General features: G+C 38.4%; 1 protein-coding gene across 3 annotated transcripts in view; it reads right to left on the bottom strand.

Annotated features, from left to right (window-relative positions):
- Positions 1 to 8,466: 8,466 nt before the first annotated feature.
- Positions 8,467 to 23,556, bottom strand: part of CNTNAP5 (contactin associated protein family member 5) — an 855,485-nt gene continuing 840,395 nt past the window's right edge. For 2 of the 3 annotated variants that reach the window (XM_066345536.1, XM_066345538.1), the window contains 3 exons: positions 19,482 to 19,700; positions 17,950 to 18,021; positions 8,467 to 15,060 (listed from right to left, as the gene is read on the bottom strand). In XM_066345536.1, the coding sequence (XP_066201633.1) occupies positions 14,864 to 15,060; positions 17,950 to 18,021; positions 19,482 to 19,700 (488 nt within the window). In that variant the 3' untranslated portion in view covers positions 8,467 to 14,863. The remainder of the gene's footprint in view (positions 15,061 to 17,949; positions 18,022 to 19,481; positions 19,701 to 23,556) is intronic. The other variant, XM_066345539.1, reaches the window with a different exon arrangement.

Raw genomic sequence — 23,556 nt, 5'->3', positions numbered from 1 at the left:
AAGACTCAGGATTCCAGAAGCTTTTAGTGTTTGTTTTTTACTTCCAAATTCACATCTGCAAAAAAAACTAAGGATTACTGTAGTCAATTTATTTAAAGTTAAAAAAACTGGAGAATGGGAATTGAAGGGATCTGAGACCCGAGTTGCCTGGCTCTGATGTCCCTAGCATCTGGACCACATAACACAACTTGGAGCCTCTGTCCATGCTGAACCCAGCTTCTCCATTCCTTCAGCTGAGTCCACGTGACAGATACTTTCTCCCCACCACTTTCATCATGAAGTGGCTATAGAAATCCTCATTGGTGTTTAATTTTGCTAGACATTTATCTGTTTGCTAGCATTTATCTGTTTTTATCTTAGTTTTTCAGGAGCATTGAAGGACTGTCCACTTCCTTCTTAAGCACCTTATTTTCTGAGCTCCCACTTACCCAGCAAGCCTCCTTCTCCAATGTTTGACTCCTCTTCCTGAACAGACTACTGTCCCTGGCTTTGTTTTCTAGTGATACTCACACTCTAGATTATCTCAAACAGACCCTCTCATCCCTCTCACACACACCACACACACACACACACACACACACACACACACACACACACATACATCCATGCACATATATACTTGTACATATGTTTCCAAGTGTCTCTCCAGACCAAACAGCACTCCTGAACTGCAAGCTGATACCAGATACTTGCTCCACACTGACATCTGTTGCCTGGTTGAAATCTCAAATTTAACAAAATCTCAACTTGAACTCATTCTCTACCTTTCTCACATCACAGACACCATTCCTCAAAACAAAAACTATTTGTTTGCATTCATCCCATTTCTCCAGTCAAAAAAATCTCATTCTTTCTTGATTGTTTTCCCCCCCTTACACTCTCTTCAGGAGCAAGCCCTCTAGGTCTGTATGGAAACAGCTGCTGTAAACAATTTTCTTTTTCTTAAGTGCCAAATGGGGAAACAGAGAGACAGACTCCCGCATGTGCCTGACTGGGATCAACCAGGCAAGTCCACTAGGGGGCAATGCTTTGCCCATCGGGATTGTTGCAATTTGAGCCATTCTAGTGCTTGAGGTGGAGGCCATGGAGCCATCCTTAGCACCCAGGCCAACTTTGTTCCTATGGATTCTTGGCTGTGGGAGGGGAAGAGAGAGAGAGAGAAATGAGAGGGGGACAGGTGGAGAAGGAGATGGGCACTTCTGTGAGTCCTGGCCTGGAATCAAAATCAGGACATTCACATGTCGGGCCGACACTCTACCACTGAGCCAGGTGTTACAATTTCTGATACAACAGCCCACATCCAAGCCACCATCACCTCCCTCAGGCTAGCTATTCTCTCCTTTTCCTTTATTCTTCTGTGGTCTGTTTAGCAGTTAGATTTTTTTTAAAGGTGAAACTGTTAGTGTCACTTTTCAGTTTTTAACTTTTGTAGGGCAATTAGCCCCCCACCACACACACACACACACACACACACACACACACACACACACAAGTCTAATAACACCAAATCAACTGAGCTCTGTTTCACAATAATGCATGGTAAGTATCTCAAACACAGCACAGTCAGTAAGGCTGGAACTTGTTTGTGAGAAGAGCACAACAAGGGGAGGTAAAAAGTGTGGCTGCTGTCCGTGGTGCTGATGAGGACCAAGAGGAGGCTTTGGGTTTCATGTAGACAGCTAAAACCGCAAGGTTCCACAACCCTGTGACTTTTATAAAAAATTTTTAATTAATTTATTGTGTTTACGTAGACTCAAGTGTCCCACTGAATATAACACCCCCACATCCACCACCAACCCTGCATCCCTTTTTATACCCCTTTGCCCCCCTCCCAACTCCCTCACTGCTTCCCTCTAGAATTTACTTTTCTGTTATACATATATATACAGTGTGCCCGTAAAGTCATGGTGCACTTTTGACAGGTCACAGGAAGGCAACAAAAGATGATAGAAATGTGAAATCTGCACCAAATTAAAGGAAAACCCTCCCAGTTTCTGTAAGATGATGTGGCAGCATGTGCGCATGCGCAGATGATGACTTAACACCGTGTATACAGCGAAGCAGCCCACGGCCATGCCAGTCGATATGTGGATGATATGTGGATGGTACAGAGGAAAGTTCAGTGTGTTCTGTGGCTCACTAAATTCGAATCGGTGACCAAAGTGCAACATGAATATCGGCGTGTTTATAATGAAGTCCCACCACATAGGAATAACATGACTCGGTGGGATAAGCAGTTGAAAGAAACCGGCAGTTTGGTGGAGAAACCCCGTTCTGGTAGGCCATCAGTCAGTAATGAGTCTGTAGAGGCTATATGGGATAGCTACCTAAGGAGCCCTAAAAAATCTGTGCACATCGAATTGCATTGAATAGGTATGAAACTGGGAGAGTTTTCCTTTTATTTGGTGCAGATTTCACATTTCTATCGTCTTTTGTTGCTTTACTGTGACCGGTCAAAAGTGCACCATGACTTTACGGACACACTGTGTGTGTGTGTGTGTGTGTGTGTGTGTGTGTGTGTTATATATACACATACATACACACACACACACACACACACACATATATATATATATCTATATATATCTGTGTTAAGTATATATAGTTCACTAATTCCTTTACTATCTGATCCCATCCCCTCATCCCCTTTTCCTCTGACTGCTGTCACTCTGGTCCCTGTGACTTCATCTCTGCCTCTATTCTGTTCTTCAGTTCACTTTGTTCATTAGATTCCACATATAAATGAGATCATATGATATTTTATTTCTTTGCCTGGCTTATTTCACTTAGCATAATAATCTCCAGGTCCATCCATGCTGTCACAAAATGTAAGATTTTCTTCTTTTTCATAGCCACGTAGTATTCCATTGTATATATGTACCACTGCTTTTTAATTCACTCGTCCACTGACGGACACTTGGGCTGTTTCCAGATCTTTGCTATTGTGAACAATGCTGCCATAAACATGGGGGTGCATATCTACTTTTGAATCAGTGATTCAGTATTCTAAGGATATATTCCTAAAAGTGGGATAGCTGGGTCAAAAGGCAGTTACAGTTTTAACTTTTTGAGGAATCTTCATACTCTTTTCCACAGTGGCTGCACCAGTCTGCATTCCCACCAGCAGTGTAGGAGAGTTCCCCTTATCTCCACATCCTCGTCAGCACTAATTGTGTACTGTTTTGTTAACGAGCACCATTTTGACAGGTGTGAGGTGGTACCTTATAGTGGTTTTAATTTAATAGTGGTTATCATTTCTCTGATAATTAGTGACTTTGAACATTTTTTCATATGCCTATTGGCCGTTTGTATGTCCTTTTTGAAGAAATGTCAATTCAGTTCTTTTGCCAATTTTTTAATTGGATTGTTTACCTTCCTGGTGTTGAGTTTTACAAGTTCTTCATAAATTTTGGTTATTAACCCCTTATCAAACATATTGGTGAATATGTTCTTCCATTGTGTGAGTTGTCTTTTTATTATGTGAATGGTATCTTTTTCTATGAAAAATCTTTTTAGTTTAATATAGTCTCATTTGTTCATCCTGTCCTTTATTTCACTTGCCTGTGGAGATAAATCAGCAAAACTATTGCTACAAGAGATATCAGAGAGTTTACTGCATGTTTCCTTCCAAGAGGTTTATGGTCTCACAACTTAAATTTAAGTCTTTTTTTTTTTTTTGTATTTTTCTGAAGCTGGAAACGGTGGGGAGGCAGTCAGACAGACTCCTGCATGCGCGGGATCGGGATCCACCCGGCACGCTCACCAGGGGGCGGTGCTCTGCCCATCCGGGGCATCGCTCTGTCATGACCAGAGCCACTCTATCGCCTGGGGCAGAGGCCAAGGAGCCATCCCCAGCGCCCAGGCCATCTTTTGCTCCAATGGAGCCTCGGCCGCGGAAGGGGAAGAGAGAGACAGAGAGGAAGGAGAGGGGGAGGGGTGGAGAAGCAGATGGGTGCCTCTCTTATGTGCCCTGGCCAGGAATCAAACCCAGGACTTCCGCTCACCAGGCAGACACTCTACCACTGAGCCAACCAGCCAGGGCCTTAAATTTAAGTCTTTTACACATTTTGTGTTTATTTTTGTGAATGGTGTAAGATGGTGGTCTAGTTTCATTTTTTTGTATGTACATGTCCAATTTTCCCAACACCATTTATTAAAGAGACTTTCTTTACTCCGTTGTATGCTCTTAGCTCCTTTGTCAAATATCAATTGTCCATGAAGGTGTGGGTTTATTTCTGGGTTCTCTGTTCTGTTCCATTGATCTATATGCCAGTTCTTATGCCAGTACCAAGCTGTTTTGATTACAATGGCCTTGTGGTATAAGTTGACATCAGGAAGTGTGATACCACCCACTTTATTCTTCTTTTTCAAGATTGCTGAGGCTATTTGTGTTCTTTTTTGGTTCCATATAGATTTTTGAAATAGGTGCTTTATATCTCTGAAGTATGCCATTGGTATTTGAATAGAAAATGCATTGAATTTATAAATTGCTTTGGGTAATATAAACATTTTAATAATGTGTATTCTTCCTTTGCATAAACACAGTATATACTTCCACTTGTTTCTATCTTCCTTGATTTCTTTAATCAATGTTTTATAATTTTGTGAGTACAAGTCTTTAACATTTTTGGTTAAATTTACTCCTAGGTACTTCATTTATTTACTTTTTTTTGTTGTTGAAATAGTGAAGGGGATTGTTTTTTTAATTTCTTTTCCAGACAGTTCATTGTTGGTCTTTAAAAATGCCACTGATTTCTGAATATTAATTTTATATCCTGCCACCTTGTTGAATTCATTTATCAGGTCCAGTAGTTTTTTGACTGAGACTTTAGGGTTTTCTATGTACAGTATCATATCATCAGCAAATAATGATAGGTTTACTTCTTCTTTTCCTATTTGAATGCTTTTTATTTCTTCTTCTTGTTTGATTGTTGTGGCTAGGACTTTCAGAACTATGTTGAATAAGAGTGGTGAAAGGTGGCCACCCCTGCTTGTTCCTGATCTTAAGGGAATTGCTTTTAAGTTTTGCCAATTGATTATGGTGTTGGTTGAGGGTTTGTCATAGATGACCTTTATTGTGTTGAGGTATGTTCCCTGTATTCCCACTTTGCTGAGAGTTTTGATTTTAAATGGGTGCTGGATTTTATCAAATGCTTTTTCTGCATTTATTGATATTATGTTGTGATTTTTTTCCTTTCATTTATTTATGTGATGAATCACATTGATTGATTTGCAAATATTGTACCAGCTTTGCCTCCCCAGAATAAATCCCACTTGATCATGATGTATGCTCTTTTTAATGTATTTTTGAACTCACTTTGCAAATATTTTGTTGAGAATTTTAGCATCTAAATTCATCAAGTATATTGGTCTATAGTTTTCTTTACTTGTAATGTCTGCCTGATTTTGTAGTGAGGATTATGCTCACCTCATAAAAGGTGCTTGGAAGTCTTCCCTCTGCTTGACTTTTTTGAAATAGCTTCAGAAGAATAAGAGTTAGTTCTTCTTTGAATATTTGGTAGTATTCGCCCGTGGAGCCATCTGGCCCAGGGCTTTTGTTTATCAGGAGTTTTTTGATGTTTCAATCTGATTTGTTGTAATTGGTCAGTTTAGTTTTCTGATTCTTCCAGAATGATGTTTGAAAGATTATATATTTCAAGAGATTTGTCCATTTCACCCAGTTGTCTAATTTTTTGGCATACAGTTCTTCATAGTATTTTCTTATAATCCTTTGTACTTCTGCTGTGTCAGTTGTTACTTCTCCACTATCATTTCTGATATTATTTATTTGAACCCTCTCTTTCTCTCTTTCTTTTTTCTTTGTGAGTGTGGTTAAAGGTTCATCAATCTTGCTTACCTTTTCAAAGAACCAGCTCTTGATTTCATTGATTTTCTGTATTGTTTTTATAGCCTCTATGTCATTTATTTCTGCTCTGATCTTTATTATTTCCTTCCTTCTACTTCCTCTGGACTTTACTTGATGTTCTTTTAGATGTAGGTTTAAGTTGTTTATTTGAGCTTTTTCTTGTTTCTTAAGGTATGCCTGTAAAACTATGAACTTCCCTCTCAGGACTGCCTTATGCTCTTTCCATAAATTTAAATTTAAATAATTTATGTTGTGTCCCATAAATTTTGAGTTGTTGTATGTTCATTTTCATTTGTTTCAAGAAAATTTTTTATTTCTTCCTCACTCGCATTGTTAACCCATTTGTTATTTAATTAACATGTTATTTAGCCTTCAAGTGTTTGAAAGTTTTTCAGTTTTTCTATTGTATTTGATTTCTAGTTTTACGCCATTGTGATCAGAGAAAATGTTTGATATAATTTCAATCTTATTAAATTTATTGAGACTTGTTTTTTGTGTCCTAACATGTGGTCTATCCTAAAGAATGTACCATGAGCACTTGAAAAGAATGTATATTCTGCTTCTTTGGGGTGAAAGGTTCTGATGATATTTATTAAATCCAGTTGATCTTGTGTGTCCTTTAAATCTGCTCTTTCTTTGTTAATTTTCTTTCTTGAGGATCTATCCACTGATGCTATAAAAATCCCTTACTATCATTGTATTGCTGTTGATCTTGCCCTTTGTGTACATCAAAATCTGCTTTATATATTTAGGTGCTCCTATATTTGGCACACAGATATTTATAATGGTTATATCTTCCTGTTGGATTACTGCCTTTATCATTATTTAGTGACTTCCTTTATTCCATACTATAGCTTTTGTTTTAAAGTTTATTTTGTCAGATATAAGTATTGTTAACTCAGCTTTTTGTTTCATTTTCATTTGCATAAAATATTATTTCTATCTCTTTACTTTCTGTCTATGTGTATCTTTGGTGTTGAAGTGAGTCTTTTGTAAGGGTCCTGTTTTCTTATCCTTGAAGCTACCCTATGTCTTTTGATTGGAGCATTTAACCATTTACATTTAATGTTATTATTGATATGTAGTTGTGTAGTGCCATTTTATTCTTTAAATCTACATTCCTCTTTTACTAGATTTTTTTTCTTTGTTCTGTTTATAACAGGCCCCTTAACATTTCTTGCAGCATTGGTTTCATTGTAATGAATACTTACTTTTTTTTTAGTCTGGGAAGCTTTTTATTTCTTTTTCAATTTTAAACAATATCCTTGCTAGATAAAGAAGTCTTGGTTTTAGGCTGTTGTTTTGCTTTTTTTTTTTTTTTTTTTAATATTTCTCGCCATTCCCTTCTGGCCTCATGTTTCTGTTGAATAGTCAGATGCCATCCTTATGGGGGTCCTTTGTAGGTTATTGACTGCTATTCTCTTACAGTGTTTAGTATACTTTCTTGAGACTTGTTTGGAGGTTCTAGCAGGGGAGCACAGCTACTTGTATACCCTTGACCGAAGAATGGTCCTCTCTTCTTTCGGGGAAGGTCGTCCTCTTTGACCGAGCATGCAGCTTCAGGAGGGATGCATATGGAGTGGTGAGGAAGGAGACAGCCGCCTAGCCAGCCAGATCAGCCAAATCAACCCTGGCAATCAATGGGGTGACAGATGTTTCAGCCAGATCACCCTCACATCCTAGTATACTTTCTTTATCTCTTACCTTTGGTATTTTAATTATGATGTGTTTTGGGGTAGGTCTCTTTGGGTTTCTCTTTAATGGAATTCTCTGTGCTTGAACTTGTGTGCCTTTTTCTTCATCAATTTAGGGAAGTTTTCAGCTATGATTTCTTCAGTGTGGTTCTCTATCCCTTGTTCTTTCTCGCCTCCTTCAGAAACCCCTATTATGTGGATGTTTTTTTCTGTTTACATTGTTACAGAGCTCTCTTAGAATTTTCTCAGACTTTTTAATCTGTTTTTCTTTTTGTTATTCTGCTTCTGTGTAATCATTTATCTTGTGTTATAAATCACTGATTCAATCCTCTGCTTTATCCAATCTGTTTTTAATTCCTTCTAGTGTAGTCTTCATTTCTGATACTGTATTTCTTGCTAATCCCTTCTGGCCTCAAGTGTTTCTGTTGAGAAGTCAGATGTTATCATTATGAGGGCTCCTCAGTAGGTAATTGACTGCTTTTCTCTTGCAGCTTTTAGTCTTCTCTGAATGTGACTGTTGATCATGTCAATATGTTGTTCTTTTACACATCTGAGCCAGGCATGAAAGCCAGTGCCATTTAATTGAGCAATGAGAAAGCTCATGAGAGCATTTACAAACCTGCAGAGAGTGCTAAACCCAAGGAGTGGGTGTTCCATGTTTCTTCAGTACCCACGAGCCACATGGTCTTGGGACAAGTTGTGGAAGGAAGAATAGGAGCAAAGAGAGAAATTGGTGACTTTTCATTAACCCAAGGAAACACAGTGAAGCACACTTTTCCCTCCAAACAAAATTGTAAAAAATTTTCTCTTTATTAAATATACATTATTTACAATTTAAATCTTTCTTTTGTACAACAGTAACCATAGAAAACAAAGAAATCTAAGGCTAACTTTTATTTTTTCCCATACAGTGTATTAAGACATGTTACATGGTCTACAAAACTGTTGAAAGGAGGCTACATTACTTGGGATTCTGTTTTGAAAACAAAAACATCAAAAGGGAAAGCTAGACTCTGGCAGATCAACAATGAGAGATGACCTGTTGTGTGCTTTTATCATAATAAGGAGTTCAAAATATGTATTTTGGGGGGGTAAGTTATTTTTCATTTTATTGTTTAGTTGTTAACATTAATCTCACTATTCCTTCTCATTTCTCAGGAAAGACAAACCAGTGCAACATGGTTTTCCCTCTGAAATGGACACTGTAATGCTCTACCAAAGATATCCATAGCTAAAGCCTGTAGATTCCATCAGACATAATGCCTTCTTTTTATAGATAAAGATTTACTGGAACATAGCCATGCCCATTTGTCTACTTGTGGCCCCTTCCTGCTACAGCAGCAGAGATGAGTAGTCGCAACAAAGTTTGTCTGTTCTTCAAAGCCTAAAGTGTTGACTATTTGGCCTTCTACAGAAAACTCTTGCTAACTCTTCACTTACCATATCTGGGAGTGGAGCCTTGGTTCTCCCTCAGCCTATAGTCTCATTTAGAATGACAACTGTGTACCTTTTATACCTCTTCTAGTTGACTGATGCAAGGGACAGCCCAAGATGGCACAGAATGTCAGGAGATCAGAAAATCATGAGATTCAGAAGGAAAATATCTTGGTGTTGAACCTCATTAAACACAAAGCTCCTCTTACAATATAACCATGCTTTTTAAAGCAAGTTTTGCTATCTTGTGTGTGTGAGTATTTGAGGCAGGATTAGGTTATACAGGTTGACACTGCCATTCAAAGAGAAGAAACTATGTTTATATTTTATGCACAACCTTTGCAATGGGGTTGACTATATGGAAAAGCATGACCTGGTAGATGTCCATTAATATTGCCATATCCTTTAACTTTCCAGAAAGTTTCTTTTTCTGTGTCTTCAAAAGTGTCTATAAGGTAATACAATGTTTCTTTTTCCTAAACAATGTCTATTACATGATATTCTGAGACTATTCTGGAATCTGAGAAATGGAAAAATATGATGTTAATCAAAATGAGATCAGATTTAATCATTAAAACAATTAACAATTAGCTTCACTTTTGGTCATGAACTAGGACTACTTTCTTCATTTTTTTTTACCACTATTTGCAAAAGTTTCCATCTGTCACCAGGGAGGATTGAAGAAAGCAGTATTCCCAGAGAGTGTTAGAAGATGGTCTCCTGGAAATAGTCACTCAGGAATGCAGTGTCATACTGTTTTTTGTCCTTACGATATGCCTCTGGATTTCAGGACAATAAGGCCTCCACCAATGGGTTTTCAATTCAGGATAGTTCAAGAAAGCAGACCTAGAGGGTTTCCTGACCACTTCTTTTCTTTCATGTTTTATTTAGTGTTCAGTCTGGGTGTGTTAGATCACTATGGTGATAGCTCTAAAGAGCCTGAAAAAAATTCTGATGAAATACACATCATGAAAAGAAAATAGCTGTGGTTGGAGTAGGGCTGGAAAGGGTTAAAAATGTCATGCAAAGCAGAGTAAAAAATTCTTCATGCAAAACCCTCGATGTTACCTCTTTCCTTCATGTTTAAAATGGTAATCAAAATGCACTAAAGGGACTCCTGAGTTAGGAGCAATGAGAGTGGGAAAAGCTGCTACCACTGACTCATGGTGGAATCAGTGGTCTTCCTCACCTGGGACAGCTACTAATTGTTGCCGCTTGTTCTTTCTTAACATGTTTCCAGCAGATGTGGTCAGAGCACCAATAGCTTTTGCCTTAATCTTTTCTCTGCTCAGCCACTTGTAGACTATAAACACTACAAAAGACAGACAACTAGCTTACAAAGTACAATGTTTCACTAAAAAGTGTCCCTTTTTTTATTCTTTCTCAGAGTAACTTAGTGCAAAATAAGAGAAAAATTACTTAAAATAACAAGTTAAATGTTAAAAATCTTATATTGTGTTTTTAAATAAATATCACCTCAGAAGGAAATGTGTCTCTCCACTAAACAAATATGTGTATAAAATATTTCAATAAAAGCTTTACTAGCATCCCTATTTTTTACAAAGTGTTTGTATATGTGTGCATTTGCACTTCATTTACTTTCTGGGAGGTTTGACACTATGGAATTTATGAAAACATGATAAAAACTAAGGAGAGTCAAAATCTGCAGCTAGGTTGCTTAACAAGTGTGTGAGAGAATGGGAGGAGAGGTTAAGAACAACTCAAAAAAAAAAAAAAACAGCATATGGAAGTAATTCAATGACACTTTGTGTCTTTCAGAGAAAATATTTTCAAAATGCATGAGTACATGAAATAATATTCCGTTATGGTCATCAAAGTATTCTGAAAGTTTTGAGATTGTCTGCAACTTCTTCAACTAATTACTTCACTTATAGAAACAAGGGAGCCTCTTTACTTATCGGGCCTTCTTGTAACCTCTAGGACCACTGACGACTAAGTGCAGGTTAAGGGAACATGAGTATCAGAGCTATATACATTGTGTCTCACATTCCCCTGTGCAGGCTGATGATACAGGGTGGTTTCATTGGATTCCAGTGATGGGGGAATTCAGAGCCAGGGTATTGGTAAGCAAACTGTCAAGCCTTTTCATAGGAGATGAATCAGATGGCCTGGTTCCTATCTCCCTGAACATCTTGGAGAAAACTCTTTACATATAGCCTCTCAGTACTTCTCCTTGAATTGAACGAGCTGTCTGCAGAGAAGAGACATGTGACTTTCAGGATTAAAAACAATTGAGCACTGAGGTGAGACCTCTCTTAGATGGACAACAACTTTTAGTCAGTTATTGACTCAAAAATATACTTCACCTAGTTTTCAGAAAGCTCCTTAAGTTGAGTCAAATGACTCATCAGGACAGAAGGAGGAACTGGAGTACAACAAAGACCCCTTAGAAACATCTGGAAGAGTAATTGCATGCTATAGATCACCACTAGATGTCCAAAAAGAAATGAGAAGAGAGGAGGAGGGGAGTAGAAGTGAAGTTTTCATTTCCTACAGCAAAGAAGGTCCCTAAATTGTCACTTAAGATTGATTGGTGGGAAGATACTTTTTCAAAATCCCCCCAACCAGAAGTGAAACAAAAATAGAGAGAATTGAGACTCCCAAATATATTTTAGAGACAGAGACATTTATTCTTGCTGTCCCTCAAAAATCAATATATTTTCCTCTGCAGAACTACACCTATATCAATACATATTTGCCTTAAGGGGGAAAAAGCAGCTTATTGAAGGTGAAATTAATGAACAAGTGAAGATTACAAATATTTTCCAGAAATTTATCTTTTTTTAAAGTCTCTAACAAGGGCTTTACAAAAGTAATTGTGTAGAACCTTTGTGCTACATTCTACAACACTTTATGCATAGCCTAGTATAACAATATATGTCCATTACAACAAAACAGGCTAGACTTTGGGCTTCTCAAGTGCAAAACAAGGTGCAATTTACACTTGTACACCCAGTGTCTAGCACAGCCCCTGGAGTACTGGGCATTCAATTAAATACTTCATGAATAAATAAAGAAGGAAGAGAACAATCTATTTCTTGTGCTGGTTCTATTTCTATTAGCTTGTGTTGGGCATGTGTCTGAGAAAAGTTAGAAATTGGGTTAGTACCACCTCTGTTATTACTAAAGACAATAAAACTTATTTTAAAAAATCAGCACCTGGATCCTTAAGATAAATCTCTCATATACAGTTGAGAGTGAATAGAAGAGGCTAGGCTATTCATAAAGATATAACTAGAGAAGTGACAAATCTCTAATTCTCCAGATGAATTCTCATAGAAACTATGGCAACCTAACTGACTGACACAATGACTGATGTAGTGGATGTTAAATATATTTTATGGTAAACAGATGTACTATTGCTTGTATAAATAGATTTGTTTGGTGGAAGGATATCAATGAAATAGCCCCCTTAGAATGTGGAATTTCGCAGGCATTTTTGGTTTTACTGCAAAGTGACCCCATGTGATTAAACTTTTGTATAAACAGCAGTTAACAAAGACTGAGGGCTAAAAGGGAGGATCATGGTAGTCCAGTTAACCAAAGTATGCATTCAGAAAACATAATTACTGAAGAGAAATGGTAGTTAAGAAGGAATTAAAAAACTTTCCAAAACTTCCTTTAAAGTATAATTGTTCAAGTGGTTGAAACATTCACACAATTAAAAAATTGGACAAAACTACATGAATCATGGTACTACTGAGGAAAATACAAGCAAAGTTAGCACTTATTTCTAACTGAAAACTGTGTTTTCTTTGGAGGAAGCAGCTCACTTGCTTTTCTATATGTCTAGTAAAAGAGTGTTTGCTAAATTTACAAAATAATCCAACCTTGTAAAAATAATTCTAATATGGCCCTGAGACTCTCTTCTATGAGTGGCATGAAAATTTCACTGTCTTGTCATTTGTCTTTAGGTCAATGATACATAGTATGTAGTATTTATAGTCCATGTGTGCGGGGGGGGGGGGCGCTGACAGGTTATCTAGTACAAATGTGGCAAGGATGGAGCATCATTGATTCTTCACCCTACAGACCTATGTATGAGCATGTACATGCAGCTGAGAAAAGCAAGTGGTCTAAGTTGGTTTTGCTATTCCTCCACTTCTTCTCTGAGCACCGTATCAGCAAAATATAGTCCTTGTTCTTTCCAGCTTTTTTATATTCACCTTCCTTCTTCTTTCTATTTCATCATTGCAGAGGCTTCAGGCTAAACCCATTACATTTCATGGAAACTTTTATCTCAGGGGACAAAGGATTATGCAGCCAAGACAATGGCTGATGTATACCATTTTATTTATTGAAATAGAAAATTCATATGAGAAAGTGGAAATTGGAGAGGACAGGGAATGATAAACCAGTGTTTAAAGATCTTTCCTCCAATTAATAGGTCATTAATCTTTTAAAGCTATAAGAAAATGATGGTGCCTTTGTTGTTTAAATCACATTAAAATATATGTACTAGCAAAAGGCTATAATAGAAACAATGACATGATTAACAATTCAGAGAAAGTTTTGAGGAAAGCGTGTGTAATTAGAGCATCTTAAAGTAGAGAAACATGACTACAAACGCAAGCCTTACCAGTTCTCTAATAGCAGAACCTAAAATAGAGCTGAAATTGATGAAGCTACTGCACTCCACACAGGGAGTCTTCCTCATGCAAGACAGGATGTAGCAGATTTGAACATGTGATGTGCTGTAGGGTCTAGGGGCTTCTCCAAAGTTAAGCAGTGATAACCCGCCTCCTACATCAGTGCATCCTAAACCTCTAGGACATGATTCGCTGGACAGAGGGGAGTCATTTTGTCAACTCAGAAATATCAAACCTGCATTCATCTTCTTCACTAGGTCTTTAGTGAGTGAATGTAAGGGAAGAATTCTGTTTGGTATTTCTCTTCTTTCAAGCAGTCTTTATTTTTTTTTAAACTGAATTAAGATGACTTAGACTCTTTCCTGAAACCAGCTACTATTTCAGTGTTATTTGAATGTTTTATGCTTCAAATACTTATGTTCTGTATACCTCAGTATAATAATACCAGGAATAACATAGCTAATGTTTTCTATGAAATTGGCAGAGGTATTTTTGAGGTTACAGAATATGTGCTTCTTAGCATCTCTCTTTCCTTCCTAGTTTTCTTCCTCTAGGTTCAGGCTGGAGGATGTTGTTTTAACATGTCGGCCCTGCAGAGGGTGCTAAGACAGGAAGCACAGTCATAGCTCACCACAATCAGGAATCCTGTATTTGAACATACCCAGGGGATAAGAGTCAGAATGAGAAATGGAGACAAGTTAGGTCAATGGGATTCCTACAGGAAGGAAAATAAACACAAAACAAACTTTTGCTGTTTCTTTTAAAGTGCCACAGAAGGAAAACAAGCCTGTAGCATCTTCTTTCCCACCCTCAGTGCACTGGTAGGGATAGACTAGAGATGAGGACAGATATCAGAGGTGACAGATACTGCTTAAGTCACAAAGCTCATGTTCAGAGTAAGCTTGTCAGACAGGTCAGCAGCGGAACTGAAGAATGCAGCTTAGAAACCAAAAAACAGAACTGAATAAGCACACGTGCACACGTGTATCTGTCTCTTCCTTGTCTAGTGTAGCAACGTCCATCTTCTGAGTGATCATTATCAACACAAGAGTATTGTCAAAGAAGAAGACAGTGGCCATAGCTGCCTGGTCTTCTGGGCTGGGTCGAGGGGGTAAATGCTGTGGTTGATGAGGAAAAGTTCCAAAAATAAATGAGGGACAAAGAAGAGAAAGTAGTGACTAGAATTAAGAGACAGGAGAAAGAGGAGAAGAAGAAAAAAAATTAAACAACAAAAGAGTATTTGTTGATCCTGTAGATTTTCAAATGAAATATTCCCGCTTACACTCGCTCACTGGGTTTTGCAAGTCAATATTGTTTCTAAAGGAACTGTCCAAGTTTGCTGGGTATTCTTTCTCCTTTATCTGGTTAGTGTGGTGTGACTGCTTGTGCTGGTAAAGGAACCTCGTCATGATGCCGACGATGGAGAAGATGATGAATATCACCACTGCAATTACTCCTGTTGAGAAAGAGGGCAGAGGAGAGAAAGGTGTGGTTACAGATTGTCCACTGCACAAAGATGATTTGGTGTAGACAAAGAAGCTGCTTAGGAAGAAGAAGAAAAAAGAAAACAGAACAAAACAAAAAACAAACTCCACCACATGCCCAGAAATAAAGACCAGCCAGAATGCCTTTGGTCTCCAAATGACAAAAATCCCCTTCCTCCAGAAGAGGGAAAAAGTTTGTTTAAATCAGCAGTTCTATTGAACGGACTAAGAAAGCCATCAAGTAAATACATAATCAGAGTAGCACAATATTTTTTATTAAATTTCTTGAAAACCCTCTTTAAGGAATGTGTCAGAATCATTTGCAATCAGTACATTTGTTGTAGCCTTGCAAATAAGGATTTTAGAACTACTTTAACATCCTAGAAATTATTCAGCTATCTTACAATACAATAATGCTCTCCTGATGTAAATGCGTTTATGGTATATGTTGGCTTTGTTAAAATGTTTGATTAATAAAAAAATGTTTCCTAAACATTTAGGGCATTCTTTCATTTCTCTGCATGCTGCTAGACACAGGCTAGCTCAGGGGTGTTATGCATTTGTCCTCCTGAAACACAAAGCCAAGTGAAATGCAAGTTTTTCCCCAATGGTGTCCTATTTCCTCTACTTTGATTTTATGTGGTATTATTGGACCTACTTGACAAGTTGTCCTTGCTGACTACTAAGGTCTTATTTCTACCTTTGCAAAGAATGTTCTTGGGATATAAAGAGCAAAGTCAGCAAAGGGATGTTGAAAATATGGATGTTACCATTTTTGAAAGGAAGGATGCATCCACACAGGAGTAGGTTTCTCAACACTAAAATATTTGAATACTATTTATTATATTCAATGATAAGTTTGTTATTACTATTATAATTAGCAATAACATATTATTATAAAATGTTAGTGTATATTCTGCTTTTTCCTAAGAGAAATGGATATTGAGAAAATATGCTAATTTTATAGTTATTTTGAACACCTTGCATTGTGATTTATATCAGCATGAATTTGGAGAGTTGAATAGATTAAGTGCATATATCCTATAGATTTTTATTAGAGATGAAGCACTAATTAATATTGCTTACCTTTTAAAATAAAACAACTATTTTTTTGTAACATTTTATTATTTATTTATATTTTTAGTGTGACGAGGGCAGATAGTGAAACAGAGTCCCACATGCACCCAAACTGGGATCCACCTGGCAACCCTGTCTAGGATGTATGCTTAGATCAGCTGAGCTATTTTTAGCACCTGAGGCTGACACTTGGACCAATGGAGCTAACTTTAGTGCTTGGGGCCAACGCTTAAACCTAACCACTGACTGTGGGAGGAGAAGAGAAAGAGAAGGGGGTGGGGAAAGGAGAAGGGGAGAGAAGCAGATGGTTGATTCTCATGTGATCCCTGATTGGGAATCAAACCAGGGATGTCCATACACTGGGCTGATGCTCTATCCTCTGAGCCACTGGCCAAGGCCTATAAATATTTTAGAACAAGATAGAGTGACACCTCCAAAGTTAACAAACCCATGATAAACTAGATTGTATGCCAGGAATGGGCTGCAGAACTGTCTTCTCCTCTCTCAGTATGGGAGTATTCAGAGTTGGAGGTTGTGCAGGAATATCCCCTGGTGTTGGGATCACACAGTTGGGAAAAATGTCAGCCATCACAAATGTCTTCTCTCGACTTGTCAAATGAAAAAATCAATTATAGCAAGGGAAATAGGCACCAAATTCTTTCACACGGTTCTTGCTGCCAAACTAAGTAAAGTTGGACTCTTTTCTCTGAAGCAGAAATTCAGGGCAGACGTTGTAAGAACCTCGTTAAGGAAAGGTGAGGTTTTTGCTGTTTAGAACCTCATTGTGGTGATGCACCTTTGTACTTTCACAGCTGTCTGTATTCCCCCCACCACAAAACAACACCACTCACTGCTTCTATCATTGTCTAATTCCTTAGCCTGCCCCCAACAGACCATGAGTTCTTTGAGAGCAGTGCCCATATATTTCATCCTCTTATTTCTATACTGAGCACATGCCCTGGCTCAGAGTTGGGGTTCATTAAATAGAAGTTAAATAAATAGATGCAAATGACTTTTAAAAGGAGAACTCCATCAAACTGCCAGAATGCAGGGATGGGGGCTCCTGCTATGATATGGTCCTCAATTAGAAATAAATTAAATCTCTCATAGGAATCTGACATAAACAAGGTTTGGGAGGTATTCTGGGTTACAAGGCCCAGATAAGAAAACCAAGGCTACCAGAGGCTTCAAGAAGCTAAGGCAGGATTAAAGGGGTGGTGAGGCTGCAGGTGGCAGGAAAATGGAAAAGTAAGGGGCAGGGGCTGACAAGCTCACAGCAGAACAGACAAGATCTACATCTGGACCATAGTACTGCTGGGTTTAAAACTATAGTCTGGGGTGGGGGGTTTACCCAGCTTATATGATTCAACCCAAACCACTTATGGAGAAAATCCAGCAGTATTTAACTTTAACCATTTGTCTTCCCCAATGTGGCCCTATCCCAAATCTGGTTTTCCATTGGTTTGCTTTGCTTGTGCTTCAGAAACATTGACAACTGGATGAGATGAATGCAGGGCACACTACTTGTTTCTAAGCAAATGATCCAGGTTCTATCCAACAGCCCAATAGATGCATGTGGGGGGGCATCCATGGAGCTGCTGGTACTGGGGGAGCATGCTTTTGACCATACAGTGCACATAACTACTCATGAAAATGTTCATGGTTTTCAGAGTATGTGGGAACCTGGGTACTGAATGGTCATAATTAAAGAAGAATAAAGAAACCTCCCCAAAGGACAGAATTATTTATGTCTTTGCTGTATTCATCAACAAAGAATAGTTTACCTCCAATGATGGCCGAGTCACTTCGCACTGCATTGGTGAGTGGCTCCCGCTCATCTGTCTTTCCAAACAAATCTGAAAGAAGTGTAAGACAGGAGACTTCACCCCTTGCTCCAATCCTGGGAGGAGGGCTACCATACAGAACCAAGATGATACCCTTGAAGATTAGACCAGGTGCTCTCAGATGGTTGGGATTTCAAAGAAACCTCAAAAGATATTACCAGAAAAAGCATTTGAAGTCATTATACCCTGTAGTTCCATGACCTTGTTAGCTTCAAAGTAAATTGTGATGTCAGGAATTAAAACAGGTGATGTTGTTACCCTGCCATGCTTGCCGTGGCCTACAGCTTAACTCTTGACTTTGCTACCCTTTGTGCTTTGCTGGATAGTTCCTCTGCATGACAATAGCTTCTTACCTCAAGCACACATGCCTCTATGCTTCTGCTGCAAAAGGATACTAAGTCCATTGACAGGGAGGGACAAAAGAACTGAAGAACAAATATCCCCCAAAACCTTCACTAAGGGGAGAGGAATTTTGCTTTATGTATATTAGCATACTTCATACAAGAAAAAGAGCATCATGTTTAAAAGTACATAGCTCTGGGTTTGAGTCATTTCTCTACCACTTGGTCTGATGACATTGAGATAGAGGTAATTTTAAATAATTTCAAGAGCTATGAATCAGTGGTGAGGATACCCATACATATGCATAAAGTGCACATGGAATGTCTAGGACCTATATAGTGCTTATCATTGTTATCATTGTATCATTTAATCCTTAGGAAAAAAAGACTATAACATGCATATTATTTTTCCTGTTTCACAGATAAGGACAGTAGATTTAAGCCACTAAATAACTTGTCCCAAGTTCTAGAGGTCATTTATGGCAGTCACAGAATTAAATCAAGGCTTTCCATGGTCACAGTCAGGTTCTGCCTGTTATATCTCATTATTGTAGGAAAACACCAAGATCGGAGATGAGGAGGCAGCAAAGCTCAATCCCCTTTCTTTGCTTATAATTAATAACTTACTTGGCAACTTATTATCACCCTTGATTAAAACAAATCCCAGGGACACTTCAAGACAGCTAGGATGACTATAATGATGAAAAGATAAAAATATTTCTTATAGAGTTATAAAACAGAAGATGCATGAATGAAAGTGCTTTAGAACTCTCCTACTATTAAGAAAGATAGATTTTAATCGCATGACATATATTAGTCAACAACCATTAGTCTTTCTGAGCCTTAAATTCTTCAATCTTTAAAGAAGTAGTCACTTAAAAAGTAGTGACTATATATAACTCTATAGTAATACATGCAAATATGCATTTAGTTCTATAGTAGTTATACTAAAAATTGTACTATATTAAATATATATGAAAATCACCCATGAGAAAGCAGTCATAATTCTTAACCACTTGTATTTCTATAAGATAAGGAGTAGAGTAATATTAGTTTTTAAACTAGAAGCTTCCTGAAGACATCAAAAGGAGTGTGAGTCAAGTAAATTCAGTTGGGGATTCTCTTGTATACCTGATAAAGAATGCACTGTGGTCACTGCATCCACATCTGGATCAATCACAGAGCCACAGCTGGATTCTGTCAAGGTCCCTTGGACAATCACAGGTGAGACAGTTGCATGACGCAGGGCTGCCTTCAGTGGTGCTATGTGGTTGTACTGGACCGCAGACAGGCATCCAGCAAATCCCAGGCTGTTTGCTTTAGCAACTTCAGGATCTAACCCAAGATTCTCTGCAACATGAAGAACAAGTCACCTTTTATTTCAAACTATGTTCTATATCCTCTTTTAAAAAAATGTCTAAAATTACAGAAAGTACCTTATTTTTGAATAAGAGTTATTATCCATTATCTCTTTTCATCTCCTCTTGCCAAACTCTCCCCCTACTACAAGTATCAATAGATCAACCACATATCACAAAAAGAAGAAGAAGAAGAGGAAGAGAAAGAGAAAGAAGAAGAAGAAGAAGAAGAAGAAGAAGAAGAAGAAGAAGAAGAAGAAGAAGAAGAAGAAGAAGAAGAAGGAGAAGGAGAAGAAGAAGAAGAAGAAGAAGAAGAAGAAGAAGAAGAAAGAAGAAAGAGGAGGAAGAGGAGGAGGAGCTTGAACAGGTGGTGGCACAGTAGATAGAGCCATCAGCTGGGGATACTGAGGACCTAATTTTGAAACCTGAGGTCTCCGGCTTGAGTGCAGCCCCCAGCTTGAGCATGGGGTCACTGGCTTGAGTGTGGGATCATAGACATGACCCCATGGTTGCTGGCTTGAGCCCAAAGATTGCTGGCTTGAAGCCCAATGTTTCTGTTTTGAGCCCAAGGTTGCTGGCTTGAGCAAAGGGTCACTAGCTCAAATTGAGACCCCTGGTCAAGGCACATATGAGAAAGCTATCAATGAACAATTAAGATGCTGCAACTATGAGTTGATGATTCTCATCTATCTCCCTTCCTGTCTGTTTGTCTGTCTCTGTCTCCCCCTCTCTAAAAAAAACCAAAACAACAACAACAACAACAACAACAAAATCTCTGCTAGGGCCATCTCTGTTTTAAGATAATGTTTCAAACTTTATTTACTTATTTTTTTTTAGTGAGAGACAGACAGACAGGAAGGGAGAGAGATAAGAAGCATAAACTCATAATTGTGGCACTTTAGTTATTCATTGATTGCTTTCCCATATGTGTCTTGACCAGAGGGCTCCAGTTGAGCCAGTGATCCTTTGCTCATGCTGTGACCTTTGGGCTTATTCAGAGACCCTGGGGTCATGTCTAAAATTCCACACTTAAGCCAGCAACCTCACACTCAAGCTGACAACCTTGGGGTCTCGAACCTGGGTCCTTAGTTTCCCAAGTTGACGCTCTATCCACTGAACCACCACCTGGTCAGGTTCAAACTTTAAAATTTTTGTTCATGCATTTTATGAGCTATAACAAAGACAGCAAATCCCTTCTATACTCTAGATGTTTGATAACATTTATATCATTATCTGCATCATCATTTATCAATGAATGCTGGTGATTAGTTCAAACATACTACAGTGCTCATTACAAGATTTAACTCAGGCCCTGGCCGGTTGGCTCAGTGGTAGAGCATCGGCCTGGCGTGCAGAAGTCCCAGGTTCGATTCCTGGCCAGGGCACACAGGAGAAGCACCCATCTGCTTCTCCACCCCTCCCCCTTTCCTTCCTCTCTGTCTCTTTCTTCCCCTCCCGCAGCCGAGGCTCCATTGGAGCAAAGATGGCCCGGGCACTGGGGATGGTTCCTTGGCCTCTGCCCCAGGCGCTAGAGTGGCTCTGGTTGCAGCAGAGCGACGCCCCGGAGGGGCAGAGCATCGCCCCCTGGTGGACATGCCGGGTGGATCCCGGTTGGGTGCATGCGGGAGTCTGTCTGACTGTCTCTCCCCGTTTCCAGCTTCAGAAGAAAAAAAAAAAAAAAGGATTTAACTCAAGCATATAAAAGGAAATAAATAAAAAAAAGGAAGATAGATTATAAGTCAAAGTGATCCTCCCAGAGGTTTATCACAGTTAGTATATTAAACAGCCTAGGTAGATGGACTACCTATCTAAGATTTTTACGTGCTCTGTTTTGTCCATGGTATTTATTGGTAAGCATGAATTTTCTATGATAATATTCAACCTGCCAAAGTATCTTTTCCTACATTCTGCCAATGAAATGCTTACTTAGAAATCCAAGGAAGCATGCTTTTGCATTATATTTTTGCTTTCTTGAGGTGTAATAGTTTCAACATGCCTAGGTGGTACAAATAGTTCTTTTATTATGTCAGTTGTTTATTTTCTGGAAGAGGGCAGGGACTTTCCTCTACAGATTATAATTTATTTCAGTTCATAAATGGTCAAAGCATGCTTCCTTGGATTTCTAAGCAAGCATTTCATTGGCAGAATGTAGGAAAACATGCAATGACAAGATGGAAGAAAATGACAAATTAATATCCCTTAATAATATTTGTTCTAGTTTTTTTTTTTAATTTTTATTTTATTTATTCATTTTAGAGAGGAGAGAGACAGAGAGAGAGAGAGGAGAGAGAGACAGGGGGGAGGAGCTGGAAGCATCAACTCCCATATGTGCCTTGACCAGGCAAGCCCAGGGTTTTGAACCGGCGACCTCAGCATTTCCAGGTCGACACTTTATCCACTGCGCCACCACAGGTCAGGCTTGTTCTAGTTTTGTTCTCATTATACTCTCCCCCTGCAACATGCAGGTAAATCTCACTAACTTGTCATTCTTCATACTGGAAGAGAAAAAAAAGCTATGGGTATTAATTTTACATGATCTTATAACAAATTACCACAAACTTTTAAACAGCATAAAATGACACAAATTTATTATCTCACAGTTCTGTAGAAGTCTTGAAATAGATTGCACTGAACTAAAATCAAAGTGCTACCAAGGCTGCATTTCTTCTAAAGATTCCAGGGGAGTCTCCATTGCTTTGCCTTTGCTACGTCCTAAACGCCAATCAAGTTCTTTGGCTTATGGCCACTTTTCTCTGTCTTCAGAGCCAGAAATGCCATATTTTTTGTGCCTTTCTCCCATCACACCTACTTCTAATTCTCTCCTTTTTCTCCCTCTTTCATTTTTAAAGACTCTTACAATGGCATTGGGACCACCCAGATAATTTGGGATGATTACCCTCTTTTAAGGTTAGTGGATTAGCAACATTAATTTTGTTTGCAAATTTAACTCCTCATAGATGCTTAGCTTAACATATTCACACATTCTGAGAGTTAGGACTTGTGGGTCATTGTTTGTGGGTCATTATTCTTCCAAACACTACACTCCATGTCTGAGATTCTGTGAGAACTTTTTAGGTAATGATATTCAAAATCCAATAGAGAAACCTGAATATCTTATAGTGGTGGAGCATATTTGTAACTTACTAGAAGAATAATCACATGTGTTCATTTTCTATAATGAGCTTAAAAAGACTATCCCATAAGAGGCATCTTGAACAGTGTGTTATGCAGCAGTCACCCAGACCAAAATGCTTTAAGACTGGATGCTACTTGCTGAGTGGCACCAGAAACGGATGTAAGCAGCTGTAACTCAGAAGGCACATTGGCTACTGATTGACAGTTATCAAGGGGTAGAGAAAATAAAAGAAAGCATAAACTGGCATAAAGTCTTTGCATTGTAGGATTTGGAAACTGTGGAAAGTGACATGTCATTGTAGCTACACATTGAGGGTATAAGCTAAGAGCTCCAGGTTTCATTCCCAAAACTCAGTAAGAAAGAAACTACACTGTTGCCAAGGTCTTTGGAGGTCATCACTACAGTGACTCCCATAAATACAAGCTTCAGGTGCAAATAGGCAGATGGAAAAATCAGAGCAAATGCCAGAAAATGACATGCTCATCTTAAAAAGAAAGAACTGTTTTGATTAATAAGGATGAAAACTTTGAGATATGTCTGTATAGAAATGAAAGAAAGAACATGAATTCCTGATAGGAGAGAATACTCTCAAGTATGAGGCCTGCTATAATTTCTCAGATTCTCGCAGAGACAGGGAAGCAAAAAAGGAAACTTTTAGGATGGTTTCAAATTATTTTTTCTTCTTATACTCTTCTTAACTAACATGAAAAGG

The sequence above is a fragment of the Saccopteryx leptura genome, chromosome 7 (genome assembly GCF_036850995.1).
Source record: "Saccopteryx leptura isolate mSacLep1 chromosome 7, mSacLep1_pri_phased_curated, whole genome shotgun sequence".
Classification (NCBI taxonomy): Eukaryota; Metazoa; Chordata; class Mammalia; order Chiroptera; family Emballonuridae; genus Saccopteryx; species Saccopteryx leptura.
Note: the sequence above shows the minus strand (reverse complement) of the source record. Positions and strands in the feature narration are given on the sequence as shown.